General features: G+C 34.6%; 1 protein-coding gene across 50 annotated transcripts in view; it reads left to right on the forward strand.

The window, feature by feature from the left end:
- The window catches only part of RIMS1 (regulating synaptic membrane exocytosis 1), a 512,927-nt gene that overhangs the window by 441,105 nt on the left and 55,632 nt on the right, over window positions 1–16,190 (forward strand). For 34 of the 50 annotated variants that reach the window (XM_054557697.2, XM_054557692.2, XM_054557708.2 and 31 more), the window contains one exon: window positions 4,075–4,310. The exons of 8 other annotated variants lie outside the window; for them this stretch is intronic. In XM_054557697.2, coding sequence (XP_054413672.2) covers window positions 4,075–4,310 — 236 coding nt within the window. Of the gene's footprint in view, window positions 1–4,074; window positions 4,311–16,190 lie in introns of those variants that run through there. 8 more of the 50 variants (XM_054557696.2, XM_054557698.2, XM_054557710.2 and 5 more) reach the window with 2 other exon arrangements.

The raw sequence follows: 16,190 nt of genomic DNA on the forward strand, positions 1-16,190 counted from the left end.
AAAGATGATCCAAGAAACCCTTGTAATTTTGTACACGTACATATAGTTACTGGGGAAAAATGGAATACTAAAATTAGATTACTAAGTTAGATTCAAAACTAGATAATGTATTCTAAGTCAATGAAACTGTGACTTACCGGTTATCCGCTCTAGAGCCGGATAGTAATCATTTGCCCTTTATTAGTTTTTTTTTTTTTCAAATTAACATCTAACTTTACTAAGAATATAAAATGTTTGGACTACAATTATAAGAGTAAATACTAAGTGAAAATTTTACACTTCTGTAGAGAGTCAAATGACCCTTAGGTGCTCTTGTTAGCCAATGCACAGCATGTTAGGGAATGCTCAAGAAAAGTGGCCAGAAAACCAATTTGTTTGGTTGGTTGGGTTTGTCTTACTTCCAAGATTGGATATTTTGTTCTTACTCTGAGCAGTTGGGTAGATGGGTGCCTACAATGTGATATGGAAGATTGGAGAGGGAGCAGGTTTTTTGAGGAGTTGAACACTTTATATTTGAGAGCCTTATTAGATATATCCAAGCAGATATGTCAGTTGACAGCTAAATATATAAATCTGGAGTCCAGGGCTAAGTACCAGGTGCAGGAAAACAATTGGGATCTGCAGCATATAGATACTACATAAAGCTTGGAACCAGGCGAGACATCTATGGAGTTCAGTTCATGTAGAAGAATATAGGCCAAAGAGCTGGGCATTGAGGAGCTCCTACATTTAGTGATAAAAGAGGATCAAGGTCCTGCCAGTGAGGCACAAGTTTGGAAAATTGATTAGAATAAAGTATTTCAAGACAAGGGAATCAAATTCTTTGACAAATGCATGACATTGAGAGGTCAAAAGGATAAAGACTGGTAAGTGACAGGATTTTGCTGTGTGGAGTTATTAACGACTGATAAAGATGGTTTTAGTGAAATGTTAGGGACAAAGCTTGATTCAAATTACTTCAGAAAAAAGTAGGAGGAGAGGATATATAAATAACTACTTGAGATTTTTCAGCACTTGGAGTTATTAGCGACTGATAAAAGACAGTAGGTTTAGTGAAATGTTAGGGACAAAGCCTGATTCAAATTAGTTCAGAAAAAATAGGAGGAGAGGATATATAAATAACTACTTGAGATTTTTCAGCAAAAAGTCTACAAGAAGGGGGGGATCAAAAGGAAAGGGATTTTGTTTGACTTTTAAAGATGGGTTATAGCATAGTATATTTCTATACTGATCACTTTTTTTCACTTCCTACTCATAAATCAATTCATTCAGCAATGGGAAGGGGGCTGTAGCAGTTTTAGTGGTGCATAAAGTACATGCTGTTATGAAATATCAGAATCCCAATATAACCAGTACAATATGTAAAACAAAGGACCAGGAGACAACAGTCATGAAGCTAGAGACTGAATAGCTTTATAAAGCAGAAAACCTGAAGATGTGTCTTAAAAGATTCAGATATGTATAAGTGATAGGAATAGTTTTTCACGAAACAGAAGCAGAACAAATGAAAGTTAAGAAATGGGGCAGTAGAAAGCATATTTGTGCTGTAATCTTCAGATTGATTAGATTAATCTGACTGATTAGATTCTATGAACTGCCTCCTCAGTTAGAAATGAAAATACCTTAAATGTTTTTCATTGAATATTATAATATTATAGACTGTTTAGGAAGCTATACAGGTCCTCATAAAAGAATGCTTTTAAGCATCTAGACATATATTTTTTGAGAAAAAAACCTCATATTTTATTCAGCCAATCATTTTTCATATAACTTAACCTCCTCCCAATGATACCACTTGTTATACATATTTTTCAATTTTTTTCCAGAACTTTTATTTGTCAAAATTGTAGAATATTTCACTGCTAAAATTGGATATCCGTGAAATAAACTTTTGAATCTTCCCAGTTCATCTTAAATTTTAATAATAAAATATGATAGTAGACATTTCCCTATACTCTTAAACTTCTTTATAAACTAAAGAACATTGCCCAGAATTTCACAATGGTATTTTTTTGTGACTCATATTAGAGATGGAAATTTCAAGCTGTAATAGAATTCCGTCTTTATGGAAATAATGGGAAGAGAAAAGGGTACATGTTAATTAATTCATACTTTCCTTTAAAGGTTAAAAAATCATCAGAAGAGAAGTTTTCAATAACCACTGTGGAGAGTGGGCTAAAATAATTGATGAGAGATGAGAAACCACTGCTTTCTCTGTTGTAGGCATTTGATTGAGCATGGACATTGTAACTATGAAATTGACCAAATCTTGACATTTCTGTAGATTCTCCAGCAGAATTCTGCAAGTAAAATAGTAAAGAAAAGCAGATAGAGTAGCTTTAAGGATGGGTGGCATATTTAGATAATGCATTCAAATATGTTGGTGAAGACACAGAAGAAATTGACCATAATACTTATCAGGAAAGAAAGTCTCCTGGAGTTGGGAATATAAATCCCACAGGAAACAGTTTGGGACTGATCATATATAATAATACTCCCATTTGTGTCTCAAAAAATGTACATAAAATGCGTAGCAAAATTATCAGATTTGCAAATGACTTTTAAAATTTTGAGTTAATGAAAAACTGACTGGAATAAGTTGAAAGAATAAGAATCATTTATTATTATCAGAATTTTGATGTGGACAAGTTCAAGTAATGCAGCTAAGTATTAAAAATTACAAATTGTCCTCATCAAGTAGCGGTCTCAATTTTCAATTCACAATCCGTGAAGGATCCTAAGGACCAGTCTTACCTCTTTTCCATAGCTTATAAACTCTCCTTCCTGATCTTGCTCTCCTACCTTTCTGAACTCACCTCATACCAATTTCTCTCTCATTATATATATGACAACAAACTTGTTACATAATCCCAAGACTTTCTGTTTTATAATTTATAATCATATTAGGATTTATTCTGACTCACATATTAAATGTCCTCACTGTTAAAGATGCTATATCAGCTAGTGTGTATTTTGTAGTTCAAAACAAGAAGTAGAAAATGAAGAAGATCAAAATGGTAATAAGGGTCATATAATTAGTTTTTGCAAATATTTTGAGGAAACATAAAATTAAGAGGGTCATTTTAGGTGTATCAAACCAGGTTTTTATTAGACAGAAGTGTACTGGTCTAGATGGATAATAAAGCTGCATATGCATTGTAATTTAAAAGGTTGTAAGAATCCTAACATCCATGCTCCTTGCTTGCTTGCCCTACCTCTCCTCAACTCTCAGACATAGTTTACTTTGGCTAGTAGAAAGGAGTTTTTCCCAGCTAACTTTCTATGCTGCATAAAATAATTAACAATAATATATTCTTTGGGGAGAGAAGGAATCTATTCAGATAAACTGGTACAAGCTGGTAACAGACAAGTTTTGATAGGAAAGAAAAAAATAAAAAGAAATCAGCCTACATCATGCGAGTGTGAGGCATTGAAAGAAGGAAATGAGATGAAGAAGTTTGTGTGGAGGACGTGGAGCATGAGGGGACAAGGAAGGAAGAGGGAAAACTTAATCCAAAAGCATTTTGTTGTTGTTTTTGTTTTAGTTTTTGCTTTCTTTGCTGTCTTGGACTCATTAAGCAAGACGTGTTAGTTAGAATCCCAAAGGGAAATTAGAACAAATACTGTTTTCATTTCTTAAGCCTTGTTATGTGGCACATTTAAAGAATGTAAGTTTTTAAAAATATTTTTCTCTCTGGAATATATATGGACTTTTCTTAATAACTGAAATATTTTAGTTTTTCTCTGGTAACATAGTAACTATACTGTTTACAAAATTGGTCAGTAACATTCATCTCCCCATACATGGCATTTGTTGCACTTATTTTTACAATCTTTAAAAAGTTTATAAATTATTCCATGTTGAAATGGCGTTGTTTTAAGCCATGTCTAGTAATAAATACTTTGCAGGTGGTGGTGTGATACTAAAGTATTTGTAGGTATAGAACCACTACTCAACTGCATTTTCCCCCTAAAAATGTGTCTGGATTATTTCAAAATAAATTAGATTTAGAATTTCAGTGACGCTGACCTGTAATTTATGGATGCATATATGTTTTTACTTTGTAAATATAGTTCATTTACCCCCAAAATGCAAGGCAGACGGATGGGGACTTCAGGAAGATCAATCATGAAGAGCACCAGTGTGAGTGGAGAGATGTACACACTGGAGCATAATGATGGCAGCCAGTCAGACACAGCTGTGGGTACAGTTGGAGCAGGTGGAAAGAAACGGAGATCCAGCCTTAGTGCCAAAGTTGTTGCCATAGTGTCTCGAAGGAGTAGAAGCACATCCCAGCTTAGTCAAACAGGTGAGTGATGTGAATTCAACCTAAACAACTCAATTCTTTTATGGAGAGAAAAACTTGATCTTCATGCTATGGCTTGTGATGGAATTGTGGCATATTTGGTTCTTCTTTGAAAAGAAAATTTATTTTTCTGTCTCTGAAAATCTGCTAAATTTATGGGTTTATTTTTTCTGTACAGCTGTCTTCACAAGGTATCACTTTTAAATCTGTAAAGTGGACAGATTTTTCAATTAAAAAAATTAAGGTCATATTTGCAAATATGCAAGGAAATGCAAAGAAGTATAAACATCCAAATTTATTTACATCCAACAAAAGCAACAGGGTTCTCTTTTTCAAAATGTTTCATAATTCAATTACTTACTTTTGGCTATGTCTATACTTTTTATAGAAAAGAAGGTCAGTTGTGCAACGTGACATATACTCTTCAAGGTACTGTATAAATATAATAATTGAACTGTACTTACTATAGTTTCAATGTAGGTAAAAACCCAGCAGTGATTTTTACTTTAGAAAAATGGGTCAGTGGTTTTATGCAAAGAGTGATGTTTTAATACGAATATGTGTTTCAGATATTTTCTGCTGCTTATAAATTTAAAAGCTTAATGTCCTAAAGGTATATATTTAAAAAGCAAATACAAAAGGGAGAGTGGCTATTTTTGTATTGTAAAATATAACAAAACACTGCTTAAAATTGTATAAAATTGGCCAGACAGATAGATTATTCATTACTATGCTCAATACTACGTAAAATCAAAGGTAAGTGAAATATTGAAGTGATTTAAATAGTCAGCAACTGTTTTTTCTCTTAAAACCAACATTGGTTCCATTTTCTGTTCCTTAGTAGCAAGAGCCTTATCACAAAATTTACTTATACCAAAAAGCTTTCACAAAATCCTTTTTATGTCTCACTCAGCATTCTGGAAAGTACCTATTTTAAATTATTCATTCTACTGGATATATTCACAAATAAATTAGAAGTAGGAAATTTGAGTCACATCTTAAAATTACAGGATTAGAATGAACTTAGAATAGCTAGCATCCCTGTGATAGATCTGCATCTTTGCCCTTCCAATCAGATGAGCTATTCTATTTGTTATGAAGGAGAATTATTTGTCTTCTTTAGAGTCAAGTTCCTTTACAGTAAGTATAAGAGGCATTTTTCATTTGTGTTGTTTCTTTTGTTTAATTTTTTATAGTGGTGCTTCCTGGTTTTTGGTGTTTTGTTTATTTGTTTGTTTTTTAAATTATACTTCAAGCTCTGGGATACATGTGCAGAAAGTCCAGGTTTGTTACATAGGTATACACGTGCCATGATAGTTTGCTGCACCCATCAACCCGCATCTACATTATATATTTCTCCTAGGCCTCCTAGGAGATATTTCTGCTATCCCTCCCCTAGGCCCCCACCTGCTGACAGGCCCCAGTGTGTGATGTTCCCTTCCCTGTGTCCATGTGTTCTCATTATTTAACTCCCACTTATGAGTGAGAACATTTAGTGTTTGGTTTTCTGTTCTTGTGTTAGTTTGCTGAGAATGGTGGTTTGCAGCTTCATCCATGTCCCTGCAGAGGACATGAACTCATCCTTTTTTATGGCTACATAGTATTCCATGGTGTATGTGTGCCATATTTTCTTTACCTAGTCTCATTGATGGGCATTTAGGTTGGTTCCAAGTCTTTGCTATTGTGAACAGTGTTGGAATAAACATATGTGTTCATGTGTCTTTATAGTAGAATGATTTATAATCCTTTGGATATATACCCAGTAATGGGATTGCTGGGTCAAATGGTATTTCTGGTTCTAGATGCTTGAGGAATCGCCACACTGTCTTCCACAATGGTTGAACTAATTTACATTTCCACCAACAGTGTAAAAGTGTTCCCATTTCTACACATCCTCTCAAGAATCTGTTGTTTCCTGACTTTATAATGATTGCCATTCTAACTTGCTTGAGATGGTATCTCATTGTGGTTTTGATTTGCATTTGTCTAATGACCAGTAATGATGAGCTTTTTTTCAAATGTTTGTTGGCCACATAAATGTCTTCTCTTCAGAAGTGTCTGTTCATATTCTTTGCCCATTTTTTGATGGGGTTGTTCTTCTCTTGTAAATTTGTTTAAGTTCTTTGCAGATTCTGAATATTAGCCCTTTGTCAGATGGATAGATTTTATTGGTATTGAAGTAATTCTTTACAGCATGAGGTGGTGGAGAAGATTTTGACCACCAGACTTCAAAATACTTAAATGAAATGGAAACATTATTTGATGTCCTTGAAGGAAACCAGTGTTTCCTATGTGAGAGATTGTAAGTTTAAGAGTTGGTTTTACTTCTTCCCTCAACTTTCCAGTCTGTGTTTTTCTCTCTCTTCTCCCTCTTTACCCTCTTTTCCCCTCTAGCTAGTTAGTACCCTATCATTTATTACTTGAGCATAGTTTTCTTATAAAACACAGCAGTAATTTTGCATAAAAACTATACTTGCGGCTCATCTTTGTATTAATAAGTAATGGGTTCAAATTATGGTCGTCAAAACACTTAGCCTCTTTGCTTTTTTCATTTATGTTTTATCTCAGTTATGGTCAGATGTTGACTTCAAATAATATCTTCCTTCCCAGAAGATATATTGCTAGTAACTTCATGGAATATCCTCTTTTTAGAGACTGGATTCCAGCGTACAGGTGCAAAAAGAAAATGGGATTATGAAGCCAAGATACCAAAATATGTAGTTCTGTTCCAAAGTGACTCAATGAATGAACTTTGACTTCTCTCTACAACTCAGTTTTCTTATATAATGGTGGGTTGAATGGGATGTGTAAAATTTTATGAACTTTCTATATGTAAAATTTTATGCTTCTCTTTCTACATAATAATTTTACATTTCATTTGATAGCCTATCCTTAGATTTCAATCTTCTTGATCTTTCTAAAGCAAGTGACAAATGTTGATAACCCTCAATTATCACTCCTCTTTGTTTTAGTGCATAGCCTGATATTTCTCTTTCTTAGGACTTCCACTAGTGATTTTCCCCATTAATTTAATTATCTTTCATCCCTCCTACAGATATTTAACAAAATTCAGAATTATTCTAAGAAATGTTACTTTTTGTTGCTTCAGATTCTGCATTGACGATGAGATGTATATTTTTGGATTCCTCTTCCCCCATGAAATATTACTTAATTTTAATCTCCCATAAGAAAGCCCCTCTTAGATGTCTGTCTTAAAATAACTTCAGATTCTCTTAATTTTCAGCCCTTACTTTCAATATAGATAGAAAGGGTATGAAGTAGTAAAGAATGGTACATTTTAAGAAAATGGCCCCGAGCCAGAAATATTTTGGAATTGAATGAACCTCTAGGTAAGCTGCAGGTTGGGTTTTAAAATGTAAAGTTTTTAATCTCTGTGGATTTTAGTGGCCCAACCTGTGTAATCTAAGGAATTGTCTCCCCTCACTCAATACTAACTGTATAATATTCCATATAATATCCTATATCTTCTCCTCACTTGAAAATGAAGGCATTATTGGGAAGGTTCTACAAATCTGTGCAAAGTCATTTCTAAATACACTTTTGAAATTATGCTAATCAGTATCATAAGAATGATAAATATTCATGTATCTAAGTAGATAAAAATAATATATCTACATTTCTATAGCTTTTTCCATGCTCTCAAGTTATGTTTGTGTGAGTGTATACAATTTCACTCCTTCATTGGTCACAAGAAACTTATGAAATGTTATTATTCCCATTTTTTTCTTTTTTTATTTCTTTTTTTTATTATACTTTAAGTTTTAGGGTACATGTGCACAACGTGCAGGTTTGTTACATATGTATACATGTGCCATGTTGGCGTGCTGCACCCATTAACTTGTCATTTAACATTAGGTATATCTCCTATTGCTATTCCTCCCCCACCCACCCCACAACAGGCCCTGGTGTGTGATGTTCCCCTTCCTTTGTCCGTGTTTTCTCATTGTTCAATCACCAGCTATGAGTGAGAACATGCGGTGTTTGGTTTTTTGTCCTTGTGATAGTTTGCTCAGAATGATGGTTTCCAGCTTCATCCATGTCCCTACAAAGGATGTGAACTCATCATTTTTTATGGCTGCATAGTATTCCATGGTGTATATGTGCCACATTTTCTTAATCCAGTCTATCATTGTTGGACACTTGGGTTGGTTCCAAGTCTTTGCTATTGTGAATAGTGCCGCAATAAACATACGTGTGCATGTGTCTTTATAGCAGCATGATTTATAATCCTTTGGGTATATACCCAGTAATGGGATAGCTGGGTCAAATGGTATTTCTAGTTCTAGATCCCTGAGGAATCACCACACTGACTTCCACAATGGTTGAACTAGCTTACAGTCTCACCAACAGTGTAAAAGTGTTCCTATTTCTCCACATCCTCTCCAGCACCTGTTGTTTCCTGACTTTTTAATGATCGCCATTCTAACTGGTGTGAGATGGTATCTCATTGTGGTTTTGATTTGCATTTCTGTGATGGCCAGTGATGATGAGCATTTTTTCATGTGTTTTTTGGCTGCATAAATGTCTTCTTTTGAGAAGTGTCTGTTCATATCCTTTGCCCACTTTTGGATGGGGTTGTTTGTTTTTTTCTTGTAGATTTGTTTGAGTTCATTGTAGATTCTGGATATTAGCCCTTTGTCAAATGAGTAGGTTGCAAAAATTTTCTCCCATTCTGTAGGTTGCCTGTTCACTCTGATGGTAGTTTCTTTTGCTGTGCAGAAGCTCTTTAGTTTAATTAGATCCCATTTGTCAATTTTGGCTTTTGTTGCCATTGCTTTTGGTGTTTTAGACATGAAGTCCTTGCCCATGCCTATGTCCTGAATGGTATTGCCTAGGTTTTCTTCTAGGGCTTTTATGGTTTTAGGTCCAATGTTTAAGTCTTTAATCCATCTTGAATTAATTTTTGTATAAGGTGTGAGGAAGGGATCCAGTTTCAGCTTTCTACATATGGCTAGCCATTTTTCCCAGCACCATTTATTAAATAGGGAATCCTTTCCCCATTTCTTGTTTTTGTCAGGTTTGTCAAAGATCAGATAGTTGTAGATATGCGGCATTATTTCTGAGGGCTCTGTTCTGTTCCATTGATCTATATCTCTGTTTTGGTACCAGTACCATGCTGTTTTCGTTATTGTAGCCTTGTAGTATAGTTTGAAGTCAGGTAGTGTGATGCCTCCAGCTTTGTTCTTTTGGCTTAGGATTGACTTGGCGACGCGGGCTCTTTTTTGGTTCCATATGAACTTTAAAGTAGTTTTTTCCAATTCTGTGAAGAAAGTCATTGGTAGCTTGATGGGGATGGCATTGAATCTATAAATTACCTTGGGCAGTATGGCCATTTTCACGATATTGATTCTTCCTATCCATGAGCATGGAATGTTCTTCCATTTGTTTGTATCCTCTTTTATTTCATTGAGCAGTGGTTTGTAGTTCTCCTTGAAGAGGTCCTTCACATCCCTTGTAAGTTGGATTCCTAGGTATTTTATTCTCTTTGAAGCAATTGTGAATGGGAGTTCAGTCATGATTTGGCTCTCTGTTTGTCTGTTATTGGTGTATAAGAATGCTTGTGATTTTTGCACATTGATTTTGTATCCTGAGACTTTGCTGAAGTTGTTTATCAGCTTAAGGAGATTTTGGGCTGAGACGATGGGGTTTTCTAGATATACAATCATGTCATCTGCAAACAGGGACAATTTGACTTCCTCTTTTCCTAATTGAATTCCCTTTATTCCCTTCTCCTGCCTGATTGCCCTGGCCATTGATTAAATGTTGAAAATGGTGCTTAGTTTCCTGGGATATGGGAAAGAAATCTGTGTGGAATCTAAAACTATATGAAATATTTCTCTAATTCCCATGGATACCTCATCTCAGGACAGATCTCAAATCAAATAAGCTCCGTACAACTGAGACTATGATTTCTAATAGAACTTTTAAATTTTATGAAGAAGACATCTATAAATGTAAAATATCAGCTTTATAAACTAGAAATTACTCAATTTACTTTAACTTGTACTATTGGGTAACTGTATCTGCAGTACTATCCCAGGCACAGTGGGTGTTTCAAAAATAAAAGTATCATTTACAGTGGAAGGAAATCATTCACACCTGAAATACACATGAACCAAGGAACAAAGTGAAAAAACATAAAGTAAAATGCCTGAAATAATAAAATCTAGTTCTATTTATGTATGTTATCAAAGGTAGTGGGGAGACAAATTGGTCAAGGATCTAAGTCCCTAGGATGAGGGCACATACAGAATTAGTAGATGATTTGTTCTAACCATTTAGTAAAATTATTTATTACATCATTAACAGCTGAGAATACTTTGTTAGCATAATATCTTTTATCCAAATACTGACAAGATGTTGATGTTTATATTCTAATTATGGAAAATATTGCAGGACTCTTTCACAATTTTCAAACAGTTGTCAATATTGATATGCTATGAATGTGTTAAAAATCACTTCTATGCTTCTTTAGTAATAGGTATTCTGTACCTTTCCAATATTTTTCCACTATCAAAGTTTATTTCTCCCCTGTGCAGATCCTTTCCTTCAAGACCCTGTTCAAGACCCTCTAACTCTATATGTTGTCCCCAATTATTTGAACAGTTTGTTTTTCTGAATTCCTAAATAGAGGTCTCTGACTTCACTGTCAACTTGCTGCCCATTGCACTCTCCATTTTGTCATTCATTTCAGCTCCCTCTCTCTAACCATCTCATTCATCTCTATCTTAATTCCCCTCCACAATTAGATTTAGCACGCAGTTCTTGTCATGGGTGGGAAAGGCTAGAACAGGATATACTCTGGGTGGGAGCCCAAGGGGATAGGGCTAGAAGGTCTACAGTGGGTTAGAGTGAGGCTGCCTTCACCATCCCTAAAATCTGTTCACATGCATGGTGCTGGGGCTGGCAAGATGGATAAATGGAGGTAACTCTTATGAACTTTTCTTCAGGGAGCTTAGCATTAGGAAGGAAAGAGATCAAATGTAGCAGTCCTTTTTTCTTTGATTCTACCAACATTTATTAGCACTTTTCTTGTACCAGACTCTGTAATTGAGGGAGTAGTAGGAGTAAGAGGGGGGTGTGTGTGTGTGTGTGTGTGTGTGTGTGCGTGCACGCATGTTTCAGAACAAAGGAATCTGATCATTTTTCCAGGTGAAGAGTGGATATAACACCTCTAGATGGAGAGATTGAAAGATGATACAAATAATTTTAATTGTGCAAAGTTCCAGAGAACAGAGGCGATAATTCAAGAACACAAGTTTATTCTTGGAGACAGAGAAGGTTGATTTTTTTCCCTGAGTATGACAGAAAAGAGGAAATGGCTGAAATACAAAGGAATATTGCAGTGGGGATATTGAAAGCTGAAGGAGCTTGAGTCAGAGGCTCCTTAATCTTCTCAGTGCAAATGAGGTATTAACAAATGGAGAGAGTGAGGATATAGGGTGAGCAGTGTTGTAAGAAATTAATTGGTATGAATAAAATCCTGCTGAGCAGCACTTATCCAGCTAAGTTTGGATAATGCAAGTCATGTGGAAAGTAACTTTAAAAAAACATTTATCAGGGATCAAGGCCTCCCTTGCAGGTATCTCGTTCACATTAGCTGTTCTTTTGTCTTTCAAGATTGACATCCCCTGCCTTTGTGCATCTCCAGTGTCATTGCCAAGGTGTCTGAAATGACCATAAGATTCTTTGAGAATATATTGCCACATTCTTTAAGACTTTGAGAAAATATCTGGTTAAGTTTAGATTCTTAAGCCCATTTAATGATTCACCTGTCTTGGGCTGCTATTTAATGTTTAGTTTGACTCTTTCTAGCATGCATATTATTATTATTATTGGAGAAAATTGAAGCTCTGCTCTTTCATTCTTATCTATTAATATTGTGTCTTCTCAAGGAAATGAGAAAATCTTACTCTTTTCTTTCTTCTTCTTTTTTTTTTTTTTTTTTTTTTTGTGTGTGTGTGTGTGTGTGTGGTCTTGAACTCCTGGCCTCAAATGATCTTCCTGCCTCAGCCTCCCAAAGTCCTGGGATTACTGGCATGAGTCACCACACCTGACTCATTCTTTTTCTTAATATGGCTCTAAATGGCTTTTTATTTTTTTTGCTTTGGCAGTTTATTTCTAGGAAATTAATTCTTTCATTATAATCAAGGGAATGAAAGACTTCAGGAGATCCATAGTGGAGTTCAAAACCATATGGAGTTCACTATTCTACAAGATTATACAGGCAATAATATAAGTACTCTAAGGTGTTTTAGGTAGATTTACAGATGTTAGATTTCAAAATGGCTTAATAAGTGTTTATGAATTTCCAAGGTGTATCACTAACTTCTCAAGATGAAATCATACATAGAAACTATCAAAATTTTCCTTGTTCTACTGTCAAGAAATGAATAATATACACTGATATAACTGTAACTCACATCTAAAGGGATAGTGCTTGAATAAGCTACTTTACAATGAGTTCAAGGTATTATTTTAAAATTCTTATTGTCCTTAGACAATAATTATGCCAATAAATGTGAAAAATATTAAATCTCCTTCTGTTAATTTTTTCCAGTTTTATTACCCAAAAGTCACACAGGTAATGCAAGTCATGAAATAAATCAAATGAGCACCTTCCTGGAGAGCCTACTTTATTTACCTTGGGAAAATGGATGACATTTGCCCTAGGACTTATTTTTCTCCTTCTAACCAATACAGTTTACCAAAATATTCTCTGTATTTTAAGTCTGGTATGGCTTTGTGAAGACTCTCTGCCTTTTCTCTTAGAAAAATAATGTTATAGCTGCAGGGAAGGAAGGCTAAGTTAGTGTCTTTGAACATTCTAAGAAATGTTTTCTTGGCTCTGTTGATTATTAACAATATAAGCCAAAAATTCTTACAAAGTATGTAGGCCCTTCCAAAGCTTCAGAAACTGAAAGCTACTGTGGATCAAAATATTGCTGAAATCTAAATTCCTTATTTGTGCCTTATTGCCTCATTTGCTTGATTCATTTAATGGCACAAGAAAAATATTCTGAAGAATGTAATGTTTCATGTTCTTTGTTTCCCGAACACAAAATCATGGTGCCAGAAATGTTTCTCAAGTCGGCAAAACCATCAAATGAATGTAAGCATGGGTTCTTTTATTTACTGTTGCTGTCTGCCTTAGGAATTCACTACTGTTAATAGAGATTCAATTCAGCTAAAGTAACTCATCTTCTGAAGAGATGCCCTAATAAGGATTAGTATTTTCAAACATACTCCAGCTGGTCTATGTTTGTTCTTTTCCTTGCTCTGAAATATAAATTTTACGTTTGGCTAAGATATAGATATACTTTTAGGTTGGCTTGGCAGAAAAAATTATTGATTTCAGTGGAATTAATTTTTATAATTAATTTGTATTTCAGGGTTTGGAGGAGGAAAGGAAACTAAATTTATTAAGTGCCTCCAAAGCACAACACTTAGCACTAAAATAATTACACATGGTGATATTTTTAACTATACTAAGATAATTGTTAAGCATGAGATCAGTTTCAAAATAGATGTCACAAAACATTTCAGGCAGCTAAAGACGTAACAAGAAATATGTCTGATTATTTTTAAGATGACCAATTTTAATACATCCTTATTTAATTCAGAGTTTTTTTAATAGAGATTTTTGTTGATTGATTTTCACATTTTAAGTACAGAAAGGCAAAAAGAAGATATATAAAACTCCTGTGGTATCACCACTAATTGCAAAGTCAGTGTGAAAATGATAGTTTATTATTGGATAATCTTTCTATGCATTTGTATTATTAATATTGATAAAACCATTAGCAATAATAGTTGTGATTTAGTGAGCAATTACTACATGCCAACCAGTGTTTTAATTTTTTACATGTGTTAATTCCTTCAATTCACAAAAAACAGCCATGAAATACTCTTATTATTTGCATTTTACAGGTTCCATGACTTGTCTGAGGTATCACAACTCTTAAAAGTTGAAGTAGAGCTTATGTTCTTAACCACTTTACTATAATTCCTTTCCAACTGTATGTTCACACAGAGAGATACCTTTTTGATATAGATTTTTTAAACAAGCATAGCTTTATAATATTTAATTTTGTTTTATAATCTTGCCTTTTTTCACTTTAAAAAATGTGTATTTAAGACCACTTAGTACACCATCACGGGATGCTTGTACTAGGGTGGAACTGGAAGGAGCTTAGAATTATGTCTTAGAATAAACAGTCTTTTGTATCTGACCATTTGGGCAATAGGGAGAAGAGGAATATTAGAGATAAGGATACGTGATGTTGCCATTTACTAAGAGGGTGGTTGCTGGGAAAGGACCACATTTGCCAATTCTGGCAATGTTGAACTTGGGACCATCATAGGAAATGTGTTTTAGGCAATTTGAGGATCAACAACATAGAACTGGCAATTGAAATCAAGGAAGTTACTTGGGAAAGAAGTATAAAATACAAGTAAAGAGGATCTAGAAGAGACTCCTGCAGAAAACAAAAAGTTAAAGGTGCTTGTTGAGCCTCCATTTTCACAACTATAATATGGAACCATAAATGGTACCTACCTCAGAAGACTGTTGTGGAGATTAAATAAATGTTTTAAACAATTTAGCAAAGTACCTGACAAGGGATCAGTAATAATAATTAGAAGTTTTAATAATTCTGGGGAACCAAATACAAGAGTAAGTAGATAAAGAAAAGGTTTCAGTGACATCGTTCGTGAATGGCAGTCAGAGGCAGATTAATCCAGCTAATATTTTTATCTGTTCATTACATGTAGTTAATAGAATACAAGAATAGAATCTTAAGATCTAACGCTTGAGTTCTTCTAAGTCAGTATTTCTCAAAGTTCCTCCAGTCAAGTCCACTTTTGAGGATCTAGTGAAATCTGTTAGTCCTAGCCTCAGTAAATTGCACTTGTTCACATACGCCACTGTGTAAACAAACATGAAAGATGTTTATGAACTCCCAGAAGTATGTTCATCCCAAATTAGGCATAATCTGCCAGACAGAAATCCAAGTTTTCTTTTTGCCAGTTCCCTCCCTTCTGCTCTGTTACTCAGCCTTCACTCTATTAGGTTAGAGGTCACCAAAGTCTGGCTTAGAGACTGGTTTTTAGGGCCCATGAGAGAATAAATATTTTTATGTTTTTTTAAATGGTTTAAAAAAATAAAAATGAGAATAATATTTTGTGATATGTGAAAATTCTGAGAAATCAAATTTTTATGTTCATAAACATAGTTTTATTGAAATACAGTCATCTTCATTCATTTACATGTTGTCTATGGCTACTTGCGTGCTACAAAGTCAGAGACCGCTTAATTCACAAAGTTATAAATATTTACTGTCTACTCCTTTAAGGATAACATTCCTTAAGGTCTGCTGTAGGCCAACAACTTAGTGCCTGCAATGCAGAAGAAGGTATTAGTAAACAATAATCATTTCTATCATTGTTCTCTGCTTCTCAGAGTCAGAAGTTAATTTACCCTACTTCCATGACTTAATTTTTTTTCCGTATACCTGTCATGTTTACATTTATACCATACGTCTATTGGTATCTCCTGTTAGACACAGTGATTCTCAGAATGAAGACTTATGCCCCCATAGATAAGACTCTTTATATCTTCAACTTTGCCCTAAAATTGATACCTGGCTCAGCTGTTTACATAAAGTAGTAAAAGCACGTCACTCAACCCTAATTTTCCCAGTTGGGGACTCAAGGACCAAGTCTGTGATTTCAGTAATTGTATCCCAGTGTGTAGCACAAAGCCTGTACCACATATAGAAAAGTTTTCTGGAATGAAAGAAACTTTTGGAAGAGTTTTCTATATTCCCTTTCTTTCTGAGGCCACTCAGTCCCCCTCACTGC

The sequence above is a fragment of the Pongo abelii genome, chromosome 5 (genome assembly GCF_028885655.2).
Source record: "Pongo abelii isolate AG06213 chromosome 5, NHGRI_mPonAbe1-v2.0_pri, whole genome shotgun sequence".
NCBI lineage: Eukaryota > Metazoa > Chordata > Mammalia > Primates > Hominidae > Pongo > Pongo abelii.